A 14,380-nucleotide genomic window follows, 5' to 3' on the forward strand; every position below is an offset into this window, starting at 1 on the left:
CTCCCATTCCGAAAGCAGGACAGATAATGAAGGAAGATTTTGCACACGAGGGTTGCTGCTTGGACTCGGGTTTCGCTCATTCCCATAGGGTCGGATTGGTACACTTCAGGTTTCAGAAGTCGTAGAATGAGAGGAAATAGGACTTCTCCAAAAATCGCGATCCACTCCGTATGATCTGTCGACGCAAGTTCAGGCGACAACAGCGATCGTTGCAGTGCCGAGATTGCTTGATGTCGAATATCGCGGCAAGGATTTAGGCATTGGGTGGTCAGTGCGTTGAATACTGGTGACCAGTATGCAGCCCATGCTGAAGAAAATACGTCAGAACCAACATGCGGAGAAAATACTAAGAAATCCCTCCACGTACCTTCATTTCTTTCAAGGTGAGACTGTTGGATGAGATCTGGTACTCGTTTTGACAAGTGGTATATAAGGCCAATTGCTTTAATTCCGCGTTGTGCCAACGGATTATCCCTAGGTCGGGTTAGCGTCAGTATTGAATATGTGGTGCCAAAGAGGGAAAGAAGCAGAGGACTTACTGTGCTTTAGGGGTCTTCACTGGTATGGATCGTTTTCCTGACAAAGCCCTCCTTGGGTCAGACACAGCAGCAAGGCTCCCTGCACTTGCAAAATCGTTTGCAAGGACTACACAAGATTCGTAGTTGTCGGCTGAAATCACGGGCGGTGTGAAATGCACAATATGTTCAAGAAGATCGAAAACCATAGGAGCGCCTTCCTGATGTCGATGTAACCGCTGCAATATCGACCAGAAATCTGGTGATTTTGTAATTTCGCTCTTGAGAGGAGCGGCACTTGTGATGCAGTAGGAAAGACCTTTGATGATAGTAACGGCTGAATTTTCTAGAATATTTTGATCCAAGGCGGAGATAGCATGGAGGACAACCGGCACTCGCATAAAGGAGTATTCCTGAATGATATTAATTACACGGACATATCTCATATTACTGATTGGGGGAATTTCAACATACATAAGCATGGCAAAGCAGAGATAGGAGATATGATATTACTCGAGAAACTACAAGAGAATGGAAGCCCTTGAAGTCTCGAACAATATTTTGTAACGCGCCGGTCAGAGTTTCGCCTAACTCACAGATAGTATTTTGGTCTCTGATAGTTAGAATTGTAGCCAACTCAAGGACGTATATCATCCCAGGATCGTAGTTTGGTCGATCAGCGTCTGTTTTACTGCTTGGAGATCGAGATGCATTGGGAGGAGGCCTTTCAGGTTTGACAACAATAACGGCTGGGCTTGTGTCCGGAAGATCCGATAGCAGAGCATTGACTAAAGAAACAACAGACTCCAGAGGCATGAAGCTATAAAGGTTAGAACAGAGCAGTTAAGATTGCGCAGAGTTTAACATACCTTATATTTGTAAGAATCTCAGGAATGGAACAAGCGCTGACGCAGTCCACCGTGCACAGGGTATTTTCAAGCTCCTCGTCAGAAGGTTCGGGGGGATCGTCCGCAGCGTAACTTGAGAGATACGACGTGAAGGCTGAAAGTAGCCCGCTGTCATTACCTCGCCCATCTCGGTCGATGATTTGTGATGGGGGTTGGAGTGGGATTGGAGGGACATCCAGCTTCGGTTTCATACTCTCGAACTGGGGGATGAGCGAGTTTATGAACAAGTTATGCAATATTTTGATAATGTGAGTCCACCCCTTTCGAACGATGGATTCATTCCCCATCAGCACTCTAAACAATACCACAGTGGCCAATTGTGCTCTAAAATCCCTGCCTAGTTTTACTGCAAGCTCACTAACCATAACACTCTTTTTCCCGGCTTGAACTTCGGTGTTGAGAGACGTATTGGGGGGAGTGTCTGGTGCAAGGGTACTTATGGAGCTAAGGCAGTATATAATGCGATCCAATGCTTCAGTCTGATTGTATCTGGCTGCGATCTTGGCACATTGGTCAAAACCGATGACGACTCTGGAGAAGACTGCGTCATCAGAGGCAGACATAAAAACATATGAGAGTGTTGCCACCACTGGTCGCCAGGTCGCCTGGAACATTTCTGCGTCAAAGACGTTAGAGTCGAAGACAGCTAATTCTCCAGTTTCCACCGTTTTCATGAGAAGCTCTTTCCAGGCATAATCAAATGCGTGTTTATTTTCATGCTCGTCCGGTAATATAATTTCGTTGTGCTGGATAGAAGTGTATATGCTTTGAAGGAAATCAGTGTCGAAATCGTTCCCGCCGTTGACTCCCCGCAGATTCTTTACAAAACCCTCGAACGACATTCGATCCTGCTGCTTGACATTTCGATTATATAAGTTGGTGTTTAACATGATGATGGCATACGTTAGGACGAATAGCGAATCTTTATCCGCCACACCACTTGGTTTTACTTTGGTGATGTATTTGTCCGAGAATACAGTTAGAATCCTGGTAATAAGAGGCGCCTCGCCAGGCAGGCGGAAAGAGCCCAGGAGGTCCCGTAGCGCTTCATCTACCCGTTTGCCATCGAAGTTGAGAAGACCAATGAATTCGTCAAGAAGGGCTTCGTTAGATTTTTTTGAGATAAATTCTCCCAACACCCTTTTGGATATTCGACTTGTGCCTTTGAGGAATTTCGCAACAAGATGAGGGTTATCTGGATCTTCTATAATTTTATGGGAGGCGAGGAATGCGATTCCAGCCTTGGGGTTTTCATTAAATTTCGCAACGCCTTGGATAATGATCTTTTTCCGTTGACGTTGGCTCCTCAGTCGTGCAGGGTCCGGCAGATTGTCGTAATTAGGAGGCTGATCTAGCCTTTCAGCAATAAATTGCACGTACCCTAATAGGGCGTCAAGGCATCATGGCGGCACGTTTGTGGTACTCCAAGTCGCTGAGTCAGGAAACGCATTACGGGACAGGAGCCCAACCATATCTTCACAAAGGTCAGCCCTGTCGACTTCGCTGTCATAATTCACAAATAGTTCTGCCATGAAGTTTGGAATCCGTGTTAATGCCCCTATGCTTTCCACCATCGCTTCTCGCGCTTCAGGCTTCCGAGACCCGCCTTCCATTCCAAGCTTTTGGCGATCTTTCACAGGAACTGGAGTTGAACGGCCACTGCTGGTTTGTGATGGTGATGGTGAGGGCTTCACCAATTTCGGTGCTTGTGGAACACCTGAATAGAGGTTTGGATCGATCCCAGGTTCCCTTGGTATTTCTACTCTTGGGTGTAAACACGCGACTAAATACGAAAGGAAAAGTTCTTGCTGTAATTTCAAGACACTACGACAGGTAGAGAGTAGCGTTCCTGCAACTCGAAGAGATCCATTTAACAAAGCCATATTTTCAGACCTCACGAGTTGGAATAGATGACGACACAAGTCATCTTTGGCAAGTTGCGCAAGACTTGGATGACGCGCTATTGAAGGCCCCGCCACCTCAAGAGCAACATCGATTATCCTTAATGACATGACTCGCATAGTGTCTGTGTGTTGGCGATTATGTGGATCCAATAAGTCAATAAGAACCCGGAACAGCTCTCGAATTGAAGGTAATGAATACGGTTTAACTTCAGGGGACATGTTTTCATGCGGCGCGGGCTGATTGGTAGTAGCGTCACCATTGAAAGTAGCTTCTGAATCATCTTCACCACTGCTACGATCCTTTGTTGGGGTAGAGGTATCCATGCCTAGGCTTGAATGATGTGTTGATGTAACAGTATCGCCATCCACAGAGGGATCCATCTTGAAATTTCCAGCCTCCATTTGCGAGTGCTCTTCTTGTGGCAAATTGGGCTCTGGTAAATCTTCGACATCCAATTGGGAAAGGCGTTGGAAAATGACTTGGCACATGTTTATCATAGACATCTCGGCAGAGCGGCGTAGGACTTCTGATAGTCGAACTTGACAGCACATGCTCAGTCCTGTTTCCATCATTTCGCAGACGCTTTCGTCTCCCAGAAGCTCACCCTCAGTCCTAGAGAGCATACCCTCCATGAGCTTGAGAATTCGAAGGAGAACAATTTCATCAGCAGCAGAGTCTGTGGCTTCAAATCGGCAATGCGTGACAGCGGCTGATAAAAGTTGAAGGGCCATGGAGAGGCGTGGAGAATCTCGATTGATGATATTGTAAGAAAAGAACTTCGTTATTGAGATCAATGCAAGTGATGTAATAGGAGCAGATGTCGACGATGAGCGTATAACCTGAAGGAATGGATGTAGAAGAGCTGGGGTATCAAAATCGCGAATATCTTTACAGTCCTTCAAGTCGATACGTAACCGCGTAAAAGCAGACATCAACGGGTTGTCCTGCAAGCTCTTTCCTTTCTTCCCCCTGAGACCCCATCTACTCGCAAGTGCGTGTTCCCCTTCAACCCCCGCAGATCCAGATTTTGTCGGGGCGATTGTCGACGGAGATTTCGTCGCAAGGGAGACATTGAGAGGGACAGAAAGCTCGCGCTCGTAAGAACGTGAAGCACCACCTCCGCTCAGGATAGCCGCCACAGACGAATGAGCCCATCTCGAATGCTTTCGCATCGAGGAGGTGACTGTGATACATTCTGTCGTCACCAGCTCGACAGGGTTTACCGCTATCGGTATGGTGTTGCGTCCTTTCATGTTGCCACTCTGGTATAAATCTGGTATATCGGTTGGAGCATTTTGAGTCACCGAGCCAGACGTGGAAGGGTCTAGTATGCCAGGGGAATCATGACCATTAAGTCTCTCGAGCGCAATGGTCATATTTCATTCTGCACGACTCAACATATATTAGAACAGTTTCCTGATATTGCTCTGCCTGGGAGGGTGTTAGCTTACCAGACCACTGGACGTTATATGTATGGGCATCCGTTCAATTAATCATTTGGCATATTACCATATGTTCACAGTTCCCATAAGCCCACAGCTCCTAGAAAAAAATCTCGTAACTTTTATTCTAGCGGCAAGAGAATGAAGATCTGGTGTCGAGCAAACTCGTAGCTGTCCTCACCAGGCTCAAAAATAACGGCTGACATAAACCCGGTGGAGCTCCAGCAGTTCCATTTCAGGTTTAGCGTTTACAGGGCCTGAGATCAACAGAGCTCTTGTTCTAGCTTTTCAGAATTGTTTGAGTGTGTAGAAAACTATGTAGCCCGGACGAGAAAAGCTGCATTATTGTGGGCCATTGAGGTTAGTATTCTTCATTCGTATGATATTTTTATCTTTATGTTTACAAATACACAGTACTCGCTGTCATGAGCGGGGCCAGATACTGGATGATTCTGCATATTCATTAAGGAATACCGGTCAAGGCATCTCATTTGCATCTTACGTGCAGACGCTTGATATAAAAGGTTCACTGGAGGCATTTTGAGAAGTGGCCAATTTTGCCATCCATCACTGCTTTATTCCTATCTCTAATGACATGCGACAGATAACATTTAATGACTGACCTCAAGCTTAGTAATGAAATTTTGCTGGGAGTCGATAATTAGGGATGGTCATTAAATCCGTAGACGGTATGTATGCGTGGATCTCTCTATGCCCGCTTCATCAACAGGCGATTGTTCCTGTCCTGTCCTTTCCAACCAACACTCAAGGTTAACTTATTACGGAGTAACTAGTTATCAAACGATTCAAATTGTTGGATGACGTAAGCTAGCGATAGACGCGTGTGACGCCATCCAACCGCGTGTTGGGGCCAATCACAGCTGCAGGACCCGGACAACAAACAAGACCGTAAACAGCGCATCCAGACCGAGCGCCAAATCACCATACTTACCTGCCCTGACCGCTTGATAATAGAGAGCGGGTGATGTTGTTCAACCATTCGTCCTTTATTTTCACTGGAAGGTTCCCTTCCGGTTCGCAACAACATTCCTTTCGGTTATAGGGCCATGTGTTCATAATATCAAATGGTTGCCCTTGATCTCATCTTCAGGTTTGTTTATTCTTCTGCAATGTTTAAAACATTTGGGGCCCTTTAGGATCAAGGCTGTGCCAAACCACACAGATCCCCACCCTATAAATTGGCAGGGCGGTGCTACTACACCTGCCAAATCGTCCTATACGCTTTCCGTCGAAAACGACGCCTCGTTACGCTCAATATCTACGCCGGCGCAACGCGTAGAAGGTGCACCCCTCCCCCACCATGACCTCCATTTCCACTTCCGTTGCGGGCCTACCCCTCGAGCAACTTACACTCTACCATGCCGTGGATCCTATTCTCTCGTCAGTTCTCATATTCCACGGTCCTGTCGTAACAGCCAATTCCACTGTTCGGAGCTCGCGTTTCCAAGCACACATTATCGCGCCTGGTGGGGTCCAGAGCTACCCTCGACTTACAATATCTCCAGCAGGCCCGCTTTATGCTGCAGTCAACCACCTTCCACTAGACAAGCAAGGCGATGAAATTTGCAGAGGGTTAGCTGTTTGTCTTTTGAAATATTTTAGCGACCTCTCTGAGCCGGTCAGATATGTACTGCTAGGCACTGCGCGATCTGGAAATCTGGCCGCGCGATTGCCAAACGCCTTCGACGAATTTCATGCTGCGGAGTTAGCGAATAAAATGGCGAAGGTAGAGGACCCTACAGATGCCATCCGCGATCTCAGAGACGCATATAGTGACAGAATTGTCCCATGGATTGATGTGGATCTTGTTTTACCCCCTGGTGCCATCGCAATCGCCAATGGTTCCCGCAATTCCGACGTTGAAGTCGAATCCCAAGGAGATCTCACGAGCCAATATGGAAAGTATAGTTCACTGGTTGAAAATCTTGGCGACCCGGTATTCTTACCTAGTTCGAAACTGCGGCGAGCCCCTTCTCAACCCTTAAACGCGAGAAAATCAAAATTGTTCTCTGCCGCCCAAAAAGAGGCTCTCCGATTAGCCATGTGTGAAGCTGTAGATACTGAGGAAAGATACGTTGGAAAAATGTACGACTTGGTACATAATATCATTCAAAGATTTTCCCAGAAAGCTGCCGATAAGCCACCAACAAGTACAAGCCCTGATGAGACTGCACTGAAGCAGCTTTTTCCTCCCTGCCTGAAAGAAATCCTTGAGGTTAACATGGGGTTCTTGGCCGAAATCCGCGAGATACTCGAACAGACGGAGAAAGATGCTCTTGAAGATCTGTCAGGAGACACGCACATCGACTCGTCGTCATTTCGCAGGGACGCTGCAGGAAGGAGAAGTGATCCCATAGGCATTATCAAGTTTGCCCATGCCCTCCTAGAATGGTTCCCAAAATTCTCCAACCCATATGGAGATTACATGCACGCTCACCATGGCTTCTCTCAAACTTTGAGTTCCTTTCTCAATGATAACCAATCAAGTTTCTCTAAGAGAGTATACGAGACTGGAGAGCAGAAGATGCGCTCAGTATTAATGGAACCCGTTCAGCGCCTCCCTAGATATAGCCTTCTTATCGATGCTATGACTAGTGCACTTCCCTCTGTCCACCCAGCTGTTAAAACACTCCTTAAGGCTCGCGATATTATCACAGAAATTTGCTCGCTAGATTCACATTCTGCAAAGGACAATTCCCGAGATCTGAAACGACTCCAGCGACTAGTTGAAGACTTTCCTGCCGCCAGCATGCCTTCTGGAAGATTGATTACCGCGGTTGATTTCTATGACTTACCACCGCCTTATCATCTGCGCTCACCTAAAGAAAGTTTAGATTCAGGGATTCTGTTGCTTTATGGAGACTACTTGATCTTGCTATCTAAAGCATTTGAAAGCAGAATGACCGCTCGTGGTCTTTATGCTGAGCTCGACAAACCTCCTGTTGTCCCCTATGATGAGGGACCGGCGCCTTTCGAACTTAAATTTTTACAAGCACTGCGGATAACTAACCTCCGCTGCTCCCAATCGGTATGCGGCCGTATCCTATATCTTACCCCGGCGGGAAACTTTGTGCAGAATGAGCGTTCTCGCTCTGCATCCGCGATGCACGCTTTAGAACTCTTGTCAAACTATGAGGGTAAAGCTGGGCGTTTGATTGAAGAAATCACCAAGGCCCGAATCGAAGGACGGTTCTCAGAGGAGTACCGTGAACATAGCAAATGAGAGCCTTCGCAGTGTTAAGGGCGTTCTTCAGATTGGCATCTTGATATCCGTATTCGAGGATGAACCAAAAAACGTTGGTGGCCCATACTTATCCTCTACTGTTAAACTCATATCTGAGGGAACAAAAACCGTTATGTCGAAAGAGTTGAGCCGACCCGGGCGTGGAGGTTATCGCCTCGATCTCTCAGTCTGGGATTGGCATGTACAAGATGGAGACAGAATCTGTAGTGGGCCTCTCCTCAGTAGATTCCTTTTCTGCTGAAGAGTTTGCCTCAGTTTTGTCCAATCGACGTAAGTCAGCTTTTTCAAGGTTTAGCCCCAAGCTAATGATCGCTAACGAAGAAAATAGTTAACAACGTCCTTCGCCCATTACATCAGCCTGAGAATCCCATTCTTACTTCAGCTATTTTAAATACTAACTTCAACATTATTCGTTCGATCGCCAGCTACATTCTGGAGCACGCAAAATCGGGGCGAGGATTTAGACCTCCTTCCCCATCTAAACTTCTATCAAACTTTTGGAACGGCAGTCCGAAAGGCTCGTTACCACCTCCCAGATCACTTTTTCCTGCCCCTATTCTACGAGAAATTCCGCAAATCCTTCCTCCAGCATTAGACCACTCCAATACCCTGGCCACTCCTCCCAAAACGGGGAACGGCGGCACCCTAATCGGAGTAAGTTCGGGAGAGGGCACTTCAGATATTTTTAAGTCTCTAGAAGAGACATTTTCTGCCTACGTTATTGCAATTCGTTCGAGAAGTGGGAATATTGTTGGTCGCATACTTCGAATGCGGAGGCAGGCTGACCCCGCCACAATAAATGAGCTTTACAATGCACTTTTAGAGGATGCTGGAAAGATTCAGCTGGCTGCCGAATCTCCAGTTGACGTTTTGTTTGTGGCATTTGAAACCTTCATGGCGAATTCCTGGAACGAACATATTGGCCCCATAATTCCTCCAGACGCGTGGGAGCCCATACAGTCCAAGTTTGATTCAATGTCTCCCGGAGGTTTTGAAAATTATTTCCACCAGTTCCTGACAGAAATGAGTCCTCAGAATCGCCGAGCTCTCACAGTGCTGGTGAAATTGCTCGCTGAGCTGCTTGATGCTTCTGGTAATGATGGTGATCGCGGTGCTCTTACAGCAACTTTCTCTGAAATTTTGACTGATAAGGGAAACGCCATGGAGCATATTTCGCTCCTTGATCGTCTTGTCGAGGATTTTGACCGGTTATTTGATGAAAGCAGCACTCCCGGTGCGCCGATTGAAGGGATTCTATTAAATGACCATGCGAGCCCGTTTTCCAGGGCTCACTCTATGAATAACGGATCGACAAACCATGGGTCCATAAGCTCGAACACATCTTCTCTTCGAAAGAGGTTTGGCTTTGGGAGTACTCGAGACCGTGGTAAATCAGAGAGCGAAGGAAAAGTTAGTTCTATAATTCGAACACTTAGCAAATCCAAAGCACACGGAGAAACAGACTCTCAGCCATCAAGTTTTTCAAAGGCATCTATTTTTCGATCTAGATCTATCGACATCGACTCGCGCTTAAACAGTTTGTTGCGACCTGTGTCACGGGAACGCCTTCTCGCACATGGCATTTTTTCTGCATCCGCAGAGGATCAGTCATTACGCCCAAACAGTGCTCACAGCAATGCTCCTACACTTGCATCTATTGGTGAGCATCCCACCACGGATAAACCTGTAACGATAAGGAAAAAGAGGCGAAGCTCGTTGTCTGATTTGAAAGCTTTGCCTGCCACAAATGTTTCAACTTTGCTGCCTCCAATTGATTTGAGGCGCCCGCTTACTCCGGCTTCCCCTCCGAATGCCACAACCTCACTGGATCCTTCGTCTCCGCTTCAGCAGGCCGATAAGACTGGACCGCAAACTTTGAAAAAGATAGTTCCTGCAACTTCGTCTCCTTCACGACCCCTAGTATCATCTAGTAAAGAGAATGCTCCCCCGACACCGAGAACTACGCTCGGGAATAAAGTCTCAAATAGAAAGTCAAACTCAGCCATTCCACTCCCAGCTCAGCCCCAAAACGACGTTCGGAAGGCCTATCCTTTATTCCATCTCCTAGAAAACAATATATGCAAGGATCGAGTTGTTTTACCCAACCCGACGGATATGTATAACGGGAGACCTCAGTCATCTTCATCGATTCCTCGAACCCCAAAACTGCGAATGCAAAATCCCCAAAAGGTATGTGGATGTTCTATTAAGTCCACCATTTCAGAAGGTATTCTGCTAACATTCCAAAAATGGGTAGTTACGCGAACGTCTTCAGAATGAGAAAAAAGCTATTGCAAGTGCGGAATCTGCCATAAAAGCTGAAATTTCTTCGCTGGCAGATGAAATATCTACCCCCAGACTCTCTCCGGTAAGGCGACGACCAGGAACTCCAAGAACGCTCGCGTCATCCCCGCCGACTTCGAGCTCCACCACAACTCTCCACAGTCGTTCCCGTTCAATCGAGGCCAAGGTTAATACTCTGTTATCAGAATTGTCATCAAGAACAAGTGCCCTCGAGAAAGATATTGAAGACTCGCTCCTTGTGAGCGAAAGGAGGGCTAAGAAACTTGACGAACTCTATCGAGAAGCAAGCGCAGAGAACAGCGCCCTTTATGAACGATTCAATGTTGAACTTAGTAAAGTAACTAAGGAAGTACGACTAGGGGCTGGTGAGGAGGCACTCAAATCACAATTGAAAGAAGCACTAGATGAAGTGGCTAGGGTGAAAAAGGAGAATTTGAGGTTAAAAAGGGAGATTGGAGGGTTGAAAGCGCAGCAGCTTGGTTTTGTCAACGGGGATGCACCAAAGGGCGAGGAATGAGGGCGTTTTGTGGTGATGGCATTTAGTTGTTTTATTGAACGGTATATGGGATGGGGTGGTATGACTTAAGGCGTACTTTGATGGATGGTTATTGTGAGGAATACTACTTGGCAGATAGAATATGAGGCGGGGATACGATCAAATACACGGGGCAGGTACAGGTTTCTTTTTTGCATTTGAATTACTCATCTTTTATATGGATTCCACGCCTGGTCCGGCATCGTCTTGCTATTTCTTTGCAGAGCTTTCTGCCAGTTTAGGACTTGGGATTGATTCTTTAACTGATGATGCAGTCTCACTTGAGCGTTTGGGAGTTGGTTGGCTTTTGTTTTCTGGAAATCGATTTACGATGTTGACCTCCTATAGTTAACTAGTTTCCTTTATTTACATAATGTGTAGGAGTTTAGGTATTGCCCGTCACTTGGACGCGATGGCCAGATTGATCGTCATTTGTTACCACGAAAATATCGTGGTGGTCACGTGGTAAACCAGCATCGGCGACCCGATAGACCTCGAAAGACATTTCGTTGTCGCATTGTCCTGTCAGTGAAGAACCGAGGAAGTGCACTTGTCTATTGCACCTTGCGAAGATATTTCTGTAGTTTCACCAACGTGGTATCAAAACCGGAAGCAGACGAGCGGGCATAAATCGGACTGGCTGAGAAATTCTTAACCAACAATTAAATCCACACCAAGGTGGGATCTCATTATGTGGCGAAGTTTGGGAAGGGTGTCAATCTTATTGAAGGAGAGAACATGCTGTTTGTTCAGGAAATGACAAAGATCCCTGTGCCTCGAGTTTATGCTCTGTATTCAAATCCACAAACATGTAAAAACTACATTGTCATGGAGCATATTGCTGGTGAGACACTTGCAAAACTATGGGCAAGTTTGACATATGCGGAGAAGGAATCTATTGTTGCAAAACTGTGTGATTACTATAAGGAGTTAATGCCAGCTGCCATCACCAGGTTACTATGGCAGTATAGGCAAACGATGCTTTCTTGATGAGATATTTTGGACACAGCATGCAGAAGCTACAATCAATGGTCCATTTGCCACTAAGCTGCACTCAATGAAGCAATGGCACAGAAATACACATATGATGGCCGGCCTGCTTATAAAGCAGATTTTTACCGCCAATGTCTGCCACACATTTTCCATGACCACAAGCCAACATTTACTCATGGTTCAACGCAAAAATATTATGATTCGAAGCAACCCCCAGCACACAACTGCCGGTAATCAGGCCTTGGAGCTTGTCATTCTTGACTGGGAGAAGTCTGGTTGGTATCCAAGTTACTGGGAGTACTGCCTAGCTGTTTGTGCATTACGCTGGGATGATGATTGGGGCCTCTGGATTGAGAAAATGCTAGATCCATTTATACCTGAGGTTCCCTGGCTGCAAATGCTTTGCCTAGAATTGTGGTCCTAGAACAGTTATGTTTTCAAATGGTTCTCAGCGGTTGACCCCTCAAGAGTACAATGGAGCTTCAGAGCCACGCCTACCCTGTCCACAGCACGGTCACTCCGGATGGGTGTATGCAAGGACGTTTGCCCGGATGAGGGAGCAGTAGGCTTCAATGTTCGAAACATTTTACATCAACCAAGCGGAAGGGAAATGGAGATTTTCGCGAGAATGTGTGATAAATGGCCCACGAATTATGTCTGGTTTTGGCGGTCGAATGAGAGGATGTGCAATCAAGACCTGATGTTAGTGCTCGAATGCTAGTGGCTGTGCAGTCCATACCAGGCTGCACACCCTAGGAAGTTCGCTAGTTTGTATCGATGGTTTTTCCTTTCGGTCTATTAATATACATATATACAAAACGTTTTCAAAATGGGGTCCATGACCTGGATATCTATGGGCAAAATGAAAACCTCGCTTCAAGTTTCGCTAATAGGAGTGACTTGAGATAATACTGTCTCCAAATCCCGAGATATCAGGTTTAATAGATCGAGATCAATGTGTTTATAATTTATCTGCCAGTTTAAGGTCCAAGTGCCATTATTACCCCACACACTTTGAGTGAAAGCTACTGGCATTTTGACTCCGAACGATGGAAATGCGAGGACCCGTTTTTGCCCAGTTGCTTCTGCGATGACGGGAATAGTATATCTCAGGTCACCTGGCGCATGATACTGGAGAAGGTCATCTAAATGATGTCTCGTCCTTAGTGTTGCGAACGAGGGACTATCTGGTTTGACGGAATTAGGATCAAATTGTTTGTTAGAAAGCGACCATGTGTATTTCACGAGTCGGCGTCTGACGTCTGCTAAGTCTGGTCCTTCCATTGAACGAACCACAACGGGGATGTTCATGTCGTTAGATTCAAACGAACCCTCTTCCACAGGATTGCCTGGGATTGCTTTTTCGACCCGCAATCGTATCCAGTATCGGTTATCCCAAAGCTGCCAGGAAGACCAGCGTGATTCGACTGCACTGTCCGCAAGTGATGAAGTAGGAAGTGGAATCTCGAAACTGGAAACAGGCTTTGGGGTGCGTCTTGAGTACGGCAGGCGGGTCAGCAGCCAAGTGTTTGGGAAATAATCAGTTTGCTTCCTTGGAGCAAATGATTTGAGAGAGATGCTTTTCCCACCAGCCCACATTTTCGGTAGCATTACTGGTTCAAATTTCACACCGCCAACAGTAAATATGTTCCCTCTAGCAGGAGCTGGTTCTTCGTCACGCGTTGTTTCAGGCGCTGGAAAAACTTTTTGTAACGCCAACGTGAATTTCTCTAGCGGTACGTCACTTTTCGGAGCAGGGGAAACAATATCCAGGAGGCGCCGCAAAGAAATCGCCAGTGTCTTTTGAAGTTTAGGGGGACAATTCTCAACCGGCATATCCTGGGATTTTCCGATATTTTCCATATCTCGAGGACCAGGGAACTCGAGAACAAGGCTGCCAGTTCGAAGGTCAAGTTTGCGAACTCGGACAGTTTTTAAGAAGGCGTTAGATTCATTGCCTAGTTCATCCGAAATCCGCTGGCTGTTCTCGATAAGTTGCAATATTGACGGAGCTTGCAGTGCGCGAGGAAGCATGTCATTGGAAAGGAGATGACGTAGTGTGTTTCTAGAGGTAAGGGTAGGATCAGAATTTGTTCGGTCGGTGACGAACTGTATGCCGCCTTGAAGACAAGTAGACGTGAGACGTGACTTTGGGAACGAATTAAACGGACGGAATAGGTAAATACCACCCTCTGCAATAGGTAGTTTTAGATCTGCACGAAAGCGGCGGGCCCGATCGGTCGTGGTAGAGCGTTCCGGTTGTAACCCTTTAGAGCTGTGACTCTCGCGACTTGAGAAGTCTCTGGCTCTGGTAGCATTTATCGTGCTTTGAGCATTCATTAAACGGGTGACGGAGCCACTCTCCGCTACCCCATAAATGCCATGACATTCTGGTATATGGCCTATGCTGGCGACGCCCTTGAGACCAAATGCCTGGCGTTGTCCACGAGTCAGCCGACTGAGGACCGTATCAACATTATCGTCCAGATGGTGTCCCAAAAAAAGTGCGTGGG

At 46.6% G+C, this 14,380-nt stretch overlaps 4 protein-coding genes across 4 annotated transcripts in view; 2 read left to right on the plus strand and 2 right to left on the minus strand.

The window, feature by feature from the left end:
• Window positions 1-4,704, minus strand: part of HCAG_02643 (conserved hypothetical protein) — a gene marked incomplete at both ends in the record, with an annotated part of 5,269 nt that extends 565 nt beyond the window's left edge. The window contains 7 exons of the mRNA XM_001542422.1: window positions 48-307; window positions 368-474; window positions 540-928; window positions 990-1,335; window positions 1,385-2,769; window positions 2,877-2,897; window positions 3,322-4,704. Coding sequence (XP_001542472.1) covers window positions 48-307; window positions 368-474; window positions 540-928; window positions 990-1,335; window positions 1,385-2,769; window positions 2,877-2,897; window positions 3,322-4,704 — 3,891 coding nt within the window. The remainder of the gene's footprint in view (window positions 1-47; window positions 308-367; window positions 475-539; window positions 929-989; window positions 1,336-1,384; window positions 2,770-2,876; window positions 2,898-3,321) is intronic.
• Window positions 4,705-6,091: 1,387 nt separating this feature from the next.
• Window positions 6,092-10,856, plus strand: HCAG_02644 (predicted protein; the record flags this gene model as incomplete). The annotated part of the gene is made up of 5 exons (XM_001542423.1): window positions 6,092-7,819; window positions 7,868-7,992; window positions 8,461-8,689; window positions 8,861-10,225; window positions 10,293-10,856. 5 exons carry the CDS (start codon window positions 6,092-6,094, stop codon window positions 10,854-10,856), a joined length of 4,011 nt encoding a protein of 1,336 aa, XP_001542473.1.
• Window positions 10,857-11,958: 1,102 nt separating this feature from the next.
• On the plus strand, window positions 11,959-12,291 carry HCAG_02645 (predicted protein; the record flags this gene model as incomplete). The annotated part of the gene is made up of 1 exon (XM_001542424.1): window positions 11,959-12,291. One exon carries the CDS (start codon window positions 11,959-11,961, stop codon window positions 12,289-12,291), a length of 333 nt encoding a protein of 110 aa, XP_001542474.1.
• Window positions 12,292-12,743: 452 nt separating this feature from the next.
• Window positions 12,744-14,380, minus strand: part of HCAG_02646 (predicted protein) — a gene marked incomplete at both ends in the record, with an annotated part of 2,212 nt that continues 575 nt past the window's right edge. The window contains 2 exons of the mRNA XM_001542425.1: window positions 12,744-13,054; window positions 13,199-14,325. Of these exons, the coding sequence (XP_001542475.1) occupies window positions 12,744-13,054; window positions 13,199-14,325 (1,438 nt within the window). The remainder of the gene's footprint in view (window positions 13,055-13,198; window positions 14,326-14,380) is intronic.

Source organism: Histoplasma capsulatum, genomic scaffold, assembly GCF_000149585.1.
Source record: "Histoplasma capsulatum NAm1 scaffold_2 genomic scaffold, whole genome shotgun sequence".
NCBI classification, from domain to species: domain Eukaryota; kingdom Fungi; phylum Ascomycota; class Eurotiomycetes; order Onygenales; family Ajellomycetaceae; genus Histoplasma; species Histoplasma mississippiense.